This window comes from Stegastes partitus, unplaced genomic scaffold, assembly GCF_000690725.1.
Source record: "Stegastes partitus isolate 25-593 unplaced genomic scaffold, Stegastes_partitus-1.0.2 Scaffold606, whole genome shotgun sequence".
Taxonomy (NCBI): domain Eukaryota; kingdom Metazoa; phylum Chordata; class Actinopteri; family Pomacentridae; genus Stegastes; species Stegastes partitus.
This window is the reverse complement of record NW_007578337.1, coordinates 298,187-313,787: the sequence shown is the minus strand read 5'-3', so window position 1 is coordinate 313,787 and position 15,601 is coordinate 298,187. Positions and strand designations below refer to the sequence as shown.

Genomic DNA, 15,601 nt, shown 5'->3' with positions numbered 1-15,601 from the left:
TATGGTGCAGATGGGGAGTTGAAATAAAAAATATCTTTGATTGTAGCGGTAAAACTAATTCCCCTAACTCAACTCAGCTTGTCGGTTGAACATAATTTCATCAGAAAATGTCCAAACTCAAAAAGATTGATCTCAACTGTTGCGTTAATTCTGTTTGTTGAGCCAAAGCAGGGTTTTTGAGAGTGCAAAAAGTTCATAGCATGCAAGAATAAGCATAAAAGCATGTTCAAATAAGTTCTAAAGCAAACAGGTCGTCATTTGGCTGTGTGAAGCTTGAGTTTATTTAGTTAACTCAACCTAAATTCACTTTTAAATCAAGTAACGCAAACATTTGTGTTGAATATACTCATAATATCGCTGATGCAGCATTATGATGACAACCCAGCCGATCAAAAATAATGGTTGCTGCTTAAATAGTTTATCTACATCTGTAAATCTGTAAATTAGGTTTTTTTTTTATTTTTTTATTTTATTTTGCAACCATGCATTAATTGAGTGATAGAAACACATCCCTTGAGTTAGTATTTGGACCGTAGAAGCCTTAAGCTAAAGGACAAAAGACACAGGAGCGTTGAGAGTTTGTGATCACATGAGCACTTTGTTATTTAACATCCATAGTAGTTTGATAATGTCATACGTACACATCATATAGCCTGGACACAGAGAGAAGAGCAGTGTCACTGATGCTGAAGGTATTTACAGGCAGGAGGCAGCCGGCAGAGAGAAAGCACAGAGAAAACAGACCTGAGAGAAGGAAAAAAGGAACGAAGCGGCCTTCTTTCTTCCTCTCGTTGACGCCTCTTCTACTTTAAATGCACAACATTTCAGCGAATCTAATTAAAAGTGAATCTGTCTTTGCCTCTGACCCCCCTGAGCCTCCGTGTCTCTCTGGTTTTTAATCACTACGATGTGTTTTACTTCCCGTGAACTCTGAGCTCGATGTCAACGAACACAGCGAACTGCCTCTGAAACTCTGTGTTATAGTCATCAGGTTGTTAGCGGTGAAACTAAAGCTTATACTTGCTTTCTGTATTTAACATAAAATGCGTTAATGACATTCGTACATATAGCTCTATGGCAGAACTGAACCATTGCATGATTTAAATATATTTACAGTTCGATGAGAGTTGACGTTAAATGTTAAAAATCATACATAAAAATAAAAACTGTACAATAATGCAACAAAAAGAAAATAAATGGTAAAATTATATCCTATGTAAGATTCTCAAAAAAATACACAAGCATTCATTTATTTAATAAATGTACATAGATTTTACCACCTTCTAATGTGTAGTATTCAGACTGGGCATGTGTATACAGTTAACATCTATGCAGGTTTACTGTATACAGCCGGGTTTTTTTTTTTGTTCTTCGTCAACTCTTTTTGAACCTAAGGCCACATTTTTACACCTGGGCGCGACAGGTAGCGCGCCCATAAAGCCGCCAGCACAAAAATGTGTTGGTGGTTTCCCTTTAAGCATCACAAAAATATCACCATAGATTTCTATTTCTTCACAATACTTTCCTCTGAAGCATCTGTGCAGACATGAATCTGGGGAAAATGTCACGTCGTAGCATATACAAAATATACCGTGATGTCGGGACAAATATTATCTCACTAACTGGGCGACTGCCTCTTTTTCCTTCAAGCACTTTAAGGCATAGAAGAGCTTTTTTTTTCTTTTTTTTTAAACCCCTTTCTAAATGCAAAAACGTGAAACTAATTAGCAATCATTTTGAAAAATGTCCCCACAGACCTTTGCTTCCATTAGACATTCCCGTTTTCTGTCCATTTAGATGCTTCGGTCAGTTAAATAAACCAGTCAATAAATAAATAGAACTTATCATACGTGTAAGTCATTTATGCGTCTACAGAACGTACCAACGGCCACTCGCTCGATTGCGTTCGTCATCACAAGCCACCCTCTCGAGTTTGAGGTGAAACGGGAAAAAGACAACATTTTTGTGAAGTTACATGCAATGAAACAACTCGTAGACTGTAGATTAAGATGGATGAACCCTCTGTGACGTCAGCTCGGCAGTGTCCTCTTAAATCCAAGCAAATGCAAGAATGAGCAAAGAGGTGGCGCTATGCAAACATTAACCGTAAATTTGCATTACTTTGAGACCTGATTCAGTTTAAACAGGTGAGTTATTTAAAATGCTCCACCTATAAAGATCAAAATAATTTTTTGTTTTATGGTTTCTGCTGTAAAGTTGGACATTTTAACATGGAAGTCTATGGAGGTTGACTCCAGCCTCTAGTGGCCATTTAAGGAACTGCAGTTATTGGCACTCTGTCGTTTCTGTCAGCCATAGTTTCATCCCAGGATGAAAAGGCTAGCTGTTTATAAAAGATGGACAATGCTTATGAAAAGCAAAGCCAACACAGAAGTGCCTGCTTTCTTTCTCATAGCCAGCAGGGGGCGACTCAATTGTACTCCATTCTATGAGAAATTTACGGCACTTCTCCCTTAATTTGATAAATCAGTAAACACTTTCCTGAAAAGTCTATGGTCTCGATTGCTTGCTTCAAGTCTACTTCAAGACAACATGGCGGAAATTTAACAAATTATGGTCTCATTTAGAGCAGAATAGACGATAAAGCGGGGTATGTTTTAGATTTGTTCTTCCTTGTGACTGATGTTAGGTGTCCACAGGGGTTGTTGGACATTGAACTAGGCAATGTTACAATAGATCATTGACAGATGGTCACCAACTGGGAACCAATACAGTTTACAACCTCCGACAATGGCACAATTGCTGGTTGCACCTGATTGGACAAACTCTACACTCACTTGATTGTAAACTGGACCAACACGGTGGCTGGTTTGGAAGCCTTAATACTGTTAAAGGACTACCCCAAAATGTGTTTCTGAAAACGTTTGAGGTGAGAAACAGGCTACTAAATTTATGTTCATTTTCAATCGACTGCAATCAGTTTAACAGTTTTTCGAGAGTTTCCAGAAGCAGAGGGTCACGGCAGACACCTCTGATTTGCAAAAAGAGTCTTGACCTCAACTTCATGCAAACGAGGAGGGGCCAATGTGATGCCTCGTCTCTCGAAACTCAGCACGCTGCTACAAGAACGCATCACGCGACTGTCTACAAAGACAATGAATGGGAATCGTAGAAATAAAGGATGCTGTGGCCAACATGTGGGCCCACGTAGTCATATTGGATTAAAAAAACAAAACAAGACAGTGATGACCAAAAACCAATGAGTGACGTCACAGTGGCGACTTCCATCTTTACTACACAGTCTGCAGTCAGTACATCCATCCAATCGTCTTGGAAGAAACCAGGTTTGAAGAACAGTGATCAAAAAAGACATATGGAGGAAAGGAAACAGATTTTTTTTGTTTCGTTTTTACTTTAAATGGTTAAAAAGCCTTTAAAACAAACTCTTTCTACTCTCAAATTCTCCGCGACTACAGTTGACATGGATCAGAAAGTTCATTGTTTATTTTTTTGCTTTTATATCAACCACCTTAAATCCTAAAAAATATTAAATAAAAAAAATCAGAGATTCACTGGCCTCTACGCGAATGAAATCAGCACTAATTAAGCAACAGGACGTCGGACCAGGCTGAGAGCAAAAACTGAGCACTGTGTTCAGAGTGTGGCACAGCGAGGTGAATGTACAGACAGTACAGCAAAGTGCAGCCAGTCATGGTACGCAGTATATCATAGAGTGAAGATTACCGTCTCCTCTTGTTGTTGACAGTAGAGATGGGTGATCTATAGACTGGACGGTCACAGAGTTAAGCGGGTCGGACAGCGTCACGCAGAGAAAGAACGTGTGTTGGAGTCTTTGGGTTTGTTTTCTGGTCTTTTGGTTTCTGGATGTATGCATGCATACTTGTCTGGTTTTTTTTGAAGCAGATGTGAGTTTGTGGTTGAGCCTGCATGCTTCCCTCGCACGTGTCTGTACATCATCTTCATTTTTTTTCTACAGTGTTCGTCAGGAATCAGTCCCCCGTGTACAGCCCAAAACAGGATATCAAGTAAATCAGTGGCAGGGATACCCAGAGCTTCATCTTGTGGATCGTTTCCCCTTCTCAGCACTGCTCGAGTCCGGCGGCGTCCTGGCTGTCGTCCATGCCGCTGAGGGTGACGTAGATGATGGGGACCAAACCCTGGACGGAGCCCAGAGAACACAGCAGCCAGTCGGGGTCGGCCTTGCTCAGAACTCGCAGGATGTCGCCCTTGTTGAAGCTCAGCTGGCCGGGCTCGGTGGCTATGTGGTGGCACAACGCTCGGACCTCACTAATGACAAGAGAGAAACAAGGATATCACAGGATCTGCAGCCTTTAGAGAAGTAATGATGCCTTGTGCAAAAAACACATTCTTGAAGGTTAATCACCTTCACAATCTTACTACAGAAAGTGTAAATGTTTAAATCTCTGTATAGAGATAGTTTAGTTAGTCTGAGGGGAGGACGTCTATTGTGTTGTTTGTTATGCAACTCATTCATAATAACATAAAATAAGGAACATATAATTATCCCTTTGAACCCCAAACGGGTGTTCAATGAACCAAAGTACAACCAGAAACTGTAAAAACAGAGAGAATCATCTGATTTACAATTTTCCAATGGTCCTTGAACTGTTCATGTGTCAGGTGTGGTTCTGTTGGGCAAAGCGACTAAATCTAAGCATAAAACTGGGAAATTTATTCAACATTTGTCATTTTAAAAACTGCCCAAAATAAACAGATTCTGTTAAAAAAACAACAATTCTGCACTTCTCAGCACAACTGGGAAACCAACAATGACTAAACTGCAACGTGATAAAAATGTTGTATCTTTTTTGGCTGAACTGCAGGCAGTGTGTACACGGAGCAGAGGGGAGACAACTTAGACTGAGAGGAAAATAAAACAACACACCCGATCACTAAAATAAGTGCAGCTTGGCTCAACAATGGTGTACAAGGGAGCACGTTGTACATGCAGCATTGGTGAAACATGAGTTTATGTGCAGAGTAGTGAGAAAAGTGTCTTTTTCAGATTCTCTGCTCTGCAAATTGACAATAATCTCAATGTGTTTGTGTTTTGAAACGTCCACCAGGCGAAACAAACAATCTAAAGAGATCACTTTTTAGAAATTGTGACATTTTTCAGGTTTTTCTGACGTTTTAAAGAGCAGTCAGCAGATGAGAAATCATTAAGTGAAGTAGCCGGTAGATTCACTGACAATGGGTCGATGAGGAAATGAGTCTGTGTGACATTATTCCACAAAAATATATGTTCACCACATAATAAACAAAAATGTCTTTCATGCTTCACTAAACTGAACCTCAATTGGCAAAACTTATAACTAATATATATGCATATATATATTTTTTATTCTTAATTGTTCAATCATTTCAGTGCTGTGGCTAAAATCTCATTTACGGGCACAAAAATATATATAATTGTTTCTTGTGTGTCCTTTTTTTAAAATTCTTCTGCTTAATACATTTCACTGCGTGTTACACTGTGTATAACTGTGTTTGTGACAAACAAAGGTCTCGAAATCTTGAAAAATTCTTCAATCAGTGACCTAAGTGTGCTACACATTTTCACTTCCTCACTGAGTCTTTAATTAGAGACATGATTACAAAAATACTTTTCCATTGGGCCTGTCTTTTTGTTTTATTGTTGTTTGTTTGTTTGTTGTTTTGACGCTCACTTTAAAAACATTTGCACGCTTTCATTTGATTCTGACCTCATATATGTTGGTGCTGTTTTAACCAAATCTTTAGATATGAGGGACGTATGCTGGACAAACAGATGAATATATATGTAGCGTGTTTCTCTGGTGTGAGCGTGCAGCGGTTTCTCACCACGTAGACCGTTGTTTGGCTTCACTCGGCTGGTTGGATGCTGCTGCGGCTGTGGTTTGGGGGTGAGTGGGTGTAGCAGGATTCTCCGCCTTCTTGCCACTTCCTCCTCCAAGAGTCTGAGCTACGAGGTCAAGAACAGATCTGTCCAAGCCGAGCCAACCTGACGGAGGCCTGAGAAAATAAAACATTGAGATAGTTTTAAAACTTTAAAGATGAGCCTCATGGCAGTCATACTTTTCTACTTGGTTACAGCTCTTGTAAATAGACCTAGACTAGCAGGTTTGAACTTAAAAATCGTCAGACTTCCTCTTAAATCTGATTGGCCCCTGCTTCTATGTTGGACTATATTCAGCTGTAGATGAAGACGCTTTAGTAACAGCAGCAGGAATGTGTGTGCTACCCAGTGCAGCTGTAGCTCCATAAAACTGGATATGAAGGTGAACATTTCAAATATTGCAAAAAACGAAATGCAAATCAGATTGCTTCGGAGCAGAGAAACTATCCTGTGTTGCCAGGAGGTGGCAGTAAATGCTGCATGACGCATGAACGTAACAAGCAGAGAAGAAGAAGATAAACTATGAAGCCTGTCAGCTCTTAAAAACCACCTAAAGTGAGCATCATCTGTTTGGTTTTTGGACAACAATGGCACCACAGCACACAGGAATTAGACTTGACAAACATTTTTTTGTAGAATTTTTGCTGGTTTTAGTCTTTGATGGATTTTGCTGACAATGAGAACAATATTGAACAAAAACAGACAGTGAGCATACTTCTATTTGTGGAATATGTGAAGATTTTCTTTTCTAACGCGATACCTCAAAGTATGTGCTGGAAACACAGCTGCTGATGTATTTTTACTAGTTTTGAAACAACACTGGGGCTCATAAAGGAATTAGACTTGACTAATCTTTGCTGGCTTCAGTCTTGTGATAGACTTTTGGAAAAATATTAAATCCAAACTGACTGTTCATTCTTCTTTTGTTGCACAATAGGTGAAGTCTTTTTTTTTTTTTTAGGATTTTGCTGTGTCTAGTGACCTTTTCTAATGCAGACCTTCAAAACATGGGATGGAAACACAGCTGTTAATGTGTTCTGACTAGATTTAAAACACCACCGACACTAACCGAGAACTCAAACTGCACAAACAATATTTGTCAGTAGAATATTTGTTGTTTTTGGTATTTTGAAGGATTTTGCTGACATTAAGAAAAATATCATGCACAAGCAGACAGTGAGTAAACATTATTTTGTGAAGTTTTTGCCTTTTCTGGTGACTTTCTCTAATGCAACACTAGAATGTGTTCCTGAAACACAGCTATTGATGCGTCTACGGCACACAGGACTGAGACTTAATGAACAACTTTTGTTGGTAGAACCTCTGTTGCTTTTGGTCAGTCATAATCCAGACAGCCTTTCCTCACCTTGTCTTTTGAGTTTTTGCCTTCTGTTCTGCTGCTTCCGCTCTCAAGGGAGAACCGAGACTGGAACCAAAGAGCCTGCCCCAGCGCAGACTCTGCCCGTGCGAGGGGCTCTCCTCCTGGGCTGCAGCTTGAGCTCCGGCCCCTGCCACCTCCAGAGGATCTGCGTCCTTCTCCTGGCTGAGGACCGACTCTGGGGGGCTTCCCATCCACGAAGGCCGACCTCTGGACCCGGTCGACTCGCTGCTGCTGCTTTTCCTGATCTCGCCTTCCTGGCTGGACTCCGCTCCCTCCACCACGCCCTCTCTGGCGGGCGGCAGCTGTCCCTGTCGCCTCTCTGATGACTTCTTCCTCTTCTCGGCCTTGACAAACTTGGAGCCCTCTGTGGATTGGTCGATGTAGACCTGGGAGGACTGCATGAGTTGGTACCACCAGCCGGCTTGTCTGTCCTGCCGCTGCCGCCCCTCGTCTGCAGGAGCTTTTTCCTTCCTCCTGTCCTGTGCATCCTCACTCTCGGCGCTGCTCTCTTGCCCGACACCTTTCATCCTCTGGCCTTCCAGCCCTCTCTCCCTCCACAGATCAGCAAACCCTACTTCCATCCTCGTCGCTCTGCCAGCAGGCTCGTCCGTCATGCTCTCGGTCGTCGCTCCTTCCTTCCTCAGCCTGGATTTCGCTCCCACTCCGTCCCGTCTCGATCCGGCCACCTCCATCCTCGGCCACGTCCCCTCTCGTCTCAGCCCCGTCCTCTCCTTCTTGGCCTCGGCGCCCGAGTCTCGGACCATCTCGCTGACGGTGGTGCTCCAGCCCCGCATGAGCTGGAAGGTGGAGCGGCTCGACTGGTCGGCGCTCTGGCCGGCGGAGCAGAGCTGCTCCTTGCGACGCAGCTGCTCCTGGCCCTTCTGGAGGAGGTGAGGCTCGAACAACAGGTCCAGGTCAAAGGGAAGCAGCGACAGCGGCTGCAGCAGCAGGAGGAGCTCCTCAAAGAGGGGCTGGCAGGCCCCCTGCGACAGGGGAAGGAAACCCCACGGGCTGTAGTGTGCTGCTATGATATCTGAAGAAAGACAGAAGAAACAGAAAACCAAATATGACAACTGTCTCAGTACATAAAGATTAATAGAAGCACAAGGTACAAGATAAATGTCATCTTATGGTCGTACCTTCATGTGTGTAGAGGTGATTGAACCAGAACTCCAAAGATTTTAGGCTGAAACAGAATAAAAATAACATTTTATAAAACTGCAACAAAGGAAAAGCAATTCAATCCAGTTTTATTTATATGTCGCCCACTCACAATATATCTCGGGGCACTTCACATAATAAGGTTAAGATGCTATAAAGTAAAAAACTCAGCAAATCTAAAGATTCCCTTGGATTCGCTCTGAGCAGCAGTTGGCAACAGCATGAAGAAAAAATACATCTGTTGCAGCAGAAACTACCGTTTAGCACGGATATGATTCTGAAGAACACAATAAGTAAACAAAAGATTTCTGTTATTTTTCAGCATAAATAAACCTCCTCAAACATCACTGTGCCTCCGACAGTTTAGATCAATGCTCACTGTGTCTTATTCTTGCTCCACTGGGGACAAACCATTCATCAGCACAATGCCTTTTTCCAAATAGAATATTAAAGAGCCCATAATTTGCACATTTACAGGTTTATTATTAAAATTTTGGGGTAAGCTAGGATAGGTTTAATATGCTTTAATATTCAAAAACATGCTATTTTTCTGATACTGTGCGTTGCTGCAGCGCCTCACCAGTTTAAAGTTCTTTTATGTGCAAAAACACATTTGAAGGAAATGGAAAAATGCAAAGAGAATAATAGGAGCTCTTGAATTTCCAATTTTGTGTGTAACTGTAGCTCACTGCAGTAGCTTTAGCTTAATGGTCCCCTGGAAAGTTTTAGACCTCTAGTAGCATTATGGAGCCGTTTATACACAGCTGATAGAGATGTGCTGCAGTGCAACATGGTTATTGGACCAATGCATTGTGGTAACTTTCTCTTGAGAACTTAGTGTGCACTAAACTAATATTTACAGACTTTGTTTTCCCACATTAAGGTACTTTAACAAATCTTAATAAAGCTCAATATGATAGTTGTCTGCTAAACCAGCCTGAAGATCCTGATCTCTACGTTCAGAATGCAAACAACGATGAAAAGAGCGATAAAGAAAGCGACTCACTTGAGCAGGCCGAAGATGAAGGCGTTCAGTCTCATGCTGTGACTCGTGAGCTCCGAGTACTGGCTCACCTTAGAGAACAAGCTGTGGAGAACACGAGTGGACGGACCTGAGGGGAGACAAGCATTAAAAAACAGTTAACTGCAAGAACCCCACACTGGTCATCAGATAAGTTCACTTTTTTGTTACTGTGCATCTAAGAAATTAGTCAAAAAAATCTCTGAAGTTATTGAAAATTAAAACTTTTCTTTTTTTATTGTCCTTCTATCAATAGTTTAGTTCACTTTTAGATGTAATAAAATATTGTTCAGCTTTCTGACGTGTGCCTCACCAACAAGTTTTCAGTTTATGGTTGATTTTTAAAGAATGGGTTAAATAGAAAGCATGTTTCTGCTATAAAAGTCTAACACCTTACTGCTTCACCACCTCGGAGCAGAACAATATTTAATGTCTAACTTTTGTATGTTGTAAATGGAATTTTGAAGGTTCTGCTGTGCAAAATACCGCAGTGGATCAATAATAACGCTGATACTGATTACTGTTGATTATTAGCAGGCGAGAGTGAAGCACTTGTTGGAAAATCAAACAACTTTTGATAAATAAGCGTAGTCGTGTTCTCACCCAGCTGTGTGGACGCCTCCACCAGGCTCCAGGGCTGACAGCGCCGCTGTCCGATGATCAGGTCCAGCACGTAGGCCTTCAGGCCGTCCTGCAGAACCTCGCGCAGCGCCGGGCACAGATACTTCAGGATGAGGTGACCCACGTTGGGACTCACCCAGCTGTTCCCCAGTTTGGCCTGGTGGAGTTGAAACATCACAGATAAACCTCAGTGAGATTTTTTTCCACGACTGCATTTGTCTGTTTAACCACGTGCACGATTTATTTACTCGTGTGTGATCATGCAAATCAAAGAGGAGAGAGCAAATAATCTGTTTGTTCAATCGATGGATCACGACGGGCTGTATTTGCTTTTCTTTGTGCTCTCTGGATTAGACTGAGCTGCAGCTCGTATGAAACGTCTCATCAGTCCTGTGCAAATACATTTTTTGTGTATTCAGTTTAGTGAGTGAACCTATCAAATAAAGAAACAGTCACAGGAAATCAGTCAGATTTCAGAAAATAAACACATGAAACCGCTTGGAGAAAAGGAGTGCTGGTCAGGAAAGGTGTGCATCAAAAAGATCAAAGTCAGCCCCATTACGCAGGAATGAGCTTGAACTGGAGAACTGAAAAAGGTCTGATGGCTCCATCTGTCTGTGAGACTGATGTAATTCACCAACTAAACTAAATTCTTTTGAACTTGATTGCACTGTGTTGCCGTAATTAAATGTATGCAAACACCAGTACACAAGATGTGATCATGAAGTTCAGAGACTGTGGCTATAAAAATCCAAAATCACTCCTCATATGAATCTGGTATTCCTGTTGGCATAGACTTGTTGTGCAGCGATACTCTGCTCCCGGCGCTCCTGCATCACTTGTTACACTACGTGGAAGTCCTGTTACACAAACAATGTGACGCACCGGCTGTGATTAGCACTGAAGCTAGAAAGTTTCACCTTGAATTTCAGTTATGGGAAGACGAAAAGTAGCAGGGAGGTGAATCTGGCCGGTAAGGCAAGCGGAGAGCGACAATTGTGTTGTCTTGACCAAAACATCCAATTCACATGTCAGCATTCCACACTTTAGGTCATTTGCATTGAATGTTCTCCCTCAGACACCTTAGGACAGAGGATCAGCTCATCATCAAACTCTGCAGAAGCCTGATAACGATCCTGATCATTTGAATCAGGTGTGTTGGAAGAGGGAAGCATCTAAAACATGCAGGATTGCGGCCCTCGAGGACCAGAGTTCGACACCCCTGCCTTAGGACGTTACAGTAGAACTCTGCCTCGACAATCCAGCTGTGGACGCTGAATTCACTGTGACAAATTGCCTGAATGTTGAAGAAAACAACATTTGTAAAGCTCTGTTTCTTCTCTTGGTGGTACCCACAGACCCGCCTCTCACAACTACGATGCTCCGCCACAAGAAGCTTGAATCATCTCGGCTACCGACTGACACAAAATACGATGTTTTCCTTTTGTTTCAGTTTGAGATCCATGCTGAAATCGCAAATATGCACCTACACGTGATCACAAAAAGGAACACAACACAGGTCCTGGTGTTGTTGGAGTTACTTGGTCTCCTGATTCGTGACCTTGACAGCACCTCAACTTTTCGATGACATGGCGTAGTTTCGAAATGTTACCCCGTGAGCCCGAATCAACCAGCAGAACCAGCACTCCTTTTATATTCAGAAAGACTTGGCATAGTTGTGATATCTGTGAATCTAAAGCACCAACATCTCCTCCTACCTTTACATCCGGGTCTCTACTGGTACCAAAATGTGCCACGATCAGATCCACCGCTGTGTTCACGGCTTTCACCAAACCTGACGGAGGAAAGGGGAAAGAAGCATTTTTAGTCCACTTCACGGTCTTTGCGTTGGCTGTAGCTTAAGATTTTTTTTTTGTATGATTCTACTAAATCCATGACTTGGAGTGTGGCCTGATTTCTGAGCAAATAAGGTGCAAATACTCTCAGCAATGAGTTCCCAGTTTTGTAACTTTTAAATGAAGGTAACGAAACCCCCAAAACAATCTTGTATGTGTGTTTTCTCCTGCAGGGAAGTGAGAAGCATCATAGTTTAGCATAGACATCTATTGCAAATGTTGTGTCCTCTCCAGATCTGCATTAATTTATTATAGATTTACTAAAGCAGCAACGACTTGTGTAATGAGCAGCAGCGACCGTCTTCTGACTGCAATCGAACGGCTCCGAGCACAAAATGTACCGATGTCGACATCTCAGTGAAGATTTCAAAACACTCACAAAGGCAGCGATGCACACTTCTGCTGAACAAGAAGAACTTTTGCTTCACTAGACGCCTTGCGGGATAAATAATACGTCTCTGGGACACAGTGAACGGGAGTCAAAGGTGAAATAAGGATTAATGAATCCGACCTCAGCAGTGTAGATTTGGGTCCGTACAGGGAAGTAAACCTGGATGATCCACCTGAAGCCGGATCATCTCTTCCCTTGTTAAAACAGGATTATACTCCATTTCCGACACCACAGTTGTTGTTTATATACCACCTTCTACTCCAGCTTAGAGGACACAAATCAGCATCTACCGCACACACACACACTACTGCATATGGATAAATTTACATCCCTTTGACTCTAGCAGACCCTCGGCTGGCCTTGTAAAAGCCCCCAGCTGCCTGAAGAGGCCTTGGATGACTCATTGAGAGGCGCTCTTCATTGAAGGACCCTTCAGCAGCATCAAGTCACCCCCCGTTCTCTCTAACAACAGCACCGTGATCTGGAAATGTGATCATCAGAACAGTAAAGGGAGACTTTTTATCGGATTCTGTCTGCAATGCAGCAGCACAAGAGGAATTCGTGGTAGCAGACTTGTTGTGGCTCCCTGTATGAACCCAAAAGGTCCTTAAAAACACAGCACATCATCCTGCTGGAGGCTTTTTTAAAATTAGAAAGAAGTCGAGTGAAGATCAATGATGCAGAAATCTAGATTTTAAAGAGGTGAGACAGGAGTAGAGACGTGTCTTTCTGATGAAAGAATCCCAAATATTAAGGAACTAAATCAACTAGTAGGATTCTCTCTTCTAAGCAGCTGTGGAAGTCTGTGTGTTCTTCTTTATAATTAACTGCTGCACAGCTCCAGAACATTTCGTAGTGCAGAGGTGACAAAAGAGACCAGACAGCAATCGAAGCGACAATCCCAGTCTTATTCTGAGAAATCCGCAACACAACTTTGTTTAAAAGTCAATAACACTGCAAAAAATCCACCCACCTAAAGCCTCACTACTGATGCCAACAACAACCAGTGGTTTCCTAACCCTCTGAACTCCAGGCAGCTCCTGGGCGTTTGTTTTTTTTTTGCATTTTCCCTCCCTGTGAACTCATTTTTCACTTTCAATATGAAGTCCTGCACCTCTATGGAAACAGCACAACTGAGGCTAGAAGTAGAGAGAAGTTGAAAATCTCTTATCTGCTGTATACCACAGTTTGAAAACCATAAAGAAGCAAAACATGAACGTTGCATCTCTTTGATTATTTGGTTGACAAAAATTGGAAGAAAAAAAAAACAACAGCCTAAAATTAACGTACATTTTCCAAGTCTCCACAGGTGTCAGGGTTAAACAAATTTAAAAAATAATAGGGTTACTCTAAATAATATTGATATATTTGTATTTAGATTGCATACTTGTCTCGTCTCCTGCAGCACAGCTGAGTGATCCTCTGTAACTGTTGGTCACAGCTCAGTAAATAATGACTTCTTGGTTGCGCAGAGGAGCTCAAAATCTTTAGTTTTTTACAGAATCTGGGGTAAACTGAGTATTTTTGGCAAATTTTTAAACTGAGACAAGCGATTTGGACAAAATATCACGATTTTAAGTTGAGCTCAACGTCTGTCGATGGTTGAAAATATGACACTTCAGTTTCCGTTTCTGTGTTTTTGGCAGATTTCTGGAGTTTTGGAGTTCAGAGGGTTCAAATCAGAATGACTAGTGCACATAATCGGAGGCTCATGTTTTCTCCAGGCAGGAGCCGGCTCTAGACTCCTACATCTGAAACGCAAACAGTAAACTGAAGCTCTGACAGCTGGATATCGCCGTTTAGCGCCCGGCTATGAAATATTCAGAGACTTCCCACTGACTCTGACACAAACATCCACCAGGTCGGAGCCCCACCTCTCTTCTGCGTCAGGTCGACGGAGATCTGCGACTGCGAGGAGGAGCAGGAAGAGGAGGACGTGGAGGCATCGGGGGAGAGGCAGAACTCCTCGGGAGGCTTCTCCGTCAGGGAGAAGTAGTCAGGCAGGAAGTCGCTGTAGCTCTGCTGCAGCTTCGCCGACTGGCCGGCTGCCGAGACAGAAAGGGACAGAAACATTAAAACCCTCCAGGAATCGTTAGACAACCAAAGGAAGACCTCGTACACATGTGGTCCTTCTTCCTCAGTGACTTTAAACAAACGTGTGTCTTACATTTACCATCATTTATTGTATTTATTGTTGTATTATTATTATTATTATTGCACATGTAGAGACAATAAAGTTCACTCTGACTTTGAAAGAAAAAAAAACCTTAAACCCCTTAAAAAAACCCAAAGTGTTTCTAAGTGGGTCATGAGCACCATTGAGGCGTCCCAGCGAGTGGCCCGAGTGGGTTGAAGGGAAATCGAACACATTGCGTCGGGCGGGCCTCGGTCCCCCGCCCCTTCTGGCCTCAGCGCCGCCAGACAGGGGGCCCGATCCCGCCGAGGAGTGGCCCCCCGATACCCTCTCCACCCCCAGAGGGTTCCGACGGCGGTACTCCCTCCATTTGAGAGCCTGGGGAGAGAGGTGGTGCGCTGTGGGGGACGGGGGGGCGTTAAGGAGCGTGATGGTTGGAGGGTTAAAGGACGGTTTGTTCATGGATGGAAGGAGAACAGAGGAGGAGGAAGGAGAGTGAATGGAAAAGGAGAAGGAACGACGGGAGAGGGTGTAAGTTCATGCATGAAGGAAGAGAAGAAAGAGAAAACAGTAAGAATGTGCAGCAGAACATTGAAACTAAACTACTGACTAACATGCAATTGAACATTCCTTTAAAAGCTGCTGACTGGATCTAAAGCCCCGTTCAGACATGAGATACGCAACATTGCTGCTTCATTTATCTGCTAAAGTGACGGCATTCAGTCATTCAGACACTTTTAATGTTCTTCATTTAGGCATAAAAAGTGACGGAGAGAGCTGCTGCATGATATTTGTCATAAACCAAGACTGGAAGCTCATCAAGTGATGGACAATATTAATAATAAACTAATAAATAAACTAGCACAAACAGAAAAATAAAACATTGCCACAGCTGTGATGAAGTTCACTCCTGTCTCAATGTCAGAGATGATAAAATTAGAAATAATTCATAAAGTTAATGCTGCTGAGCATAAAATTAATGCATTTATTTTCTCTTTAGAGAGCTGATATGGATCCTGTTGCTGTCGGATGCTGCAAGTATTTAATAAACTCAGAGCAAATATTCCTAAACATCTGCAAGCAACAAACTAAACTTCCTGCTAACATTTTTGCCAAAACCTGGATTACATTTATTATTGGTGTGTCTCATTATTC

General features: G+C 42.4%; 1 protein-coding gene across 1 annotated transcript in view; it reads right to left on the bottom strand.

The window, feature by feature from the left end:
- Positions 1 to 578: 578 nt before the first annotated feature.
- The window catches only part of rusc2 (RUN and SH3 domain containing 2), a 63,888-nt gene continuing 48,865 nt past the window's right edge, over positions 579 to 15,601 (bottom strand). Inside the window, exons 5-13 of the mRNA XM_008289316.1 lie at positions 14,629 to 14,844; positions 14,187 to 14,357; positions 11,784 to 11,860; positions 10,048 to 10,222; positions 9,430 to 9,535; positions 8,402 to 8,448; positions 7,248 to 8,295; positions 5,827 to 5,997; positions 579 to 4,269 (exon numbers count right to left, since the gene is read on the bottom strand). Of these exons, the coding sequence (XP_008287538.1) occupies positions 4,062 to 4,269; positions 5,827 to 5,997; positions 7,248 to 8,295; positions 8,402 to 8,448; positions 9,430 to 9,535; positions 10,048 to 10,222; positions 11,784 to 11,860; positions 14,187 to 14,357; positions 14,629 to 14,844 (2,219 nt within the window). The 3' untranslated portion in view covers positions 579 to 4,061. The remainder of the gene's footprint in view (positions 4,270 to 5,826; positions 5,998 to 7,247; positions 8,296 to 8,401; positions 8,449 to 9,429; positions 9,536 to 10,047; positions 10,223 to 11,783; positions 11,861 to 14,186; positions 14,358 to 14,628; positions 14,845 to 15,601) is intronic.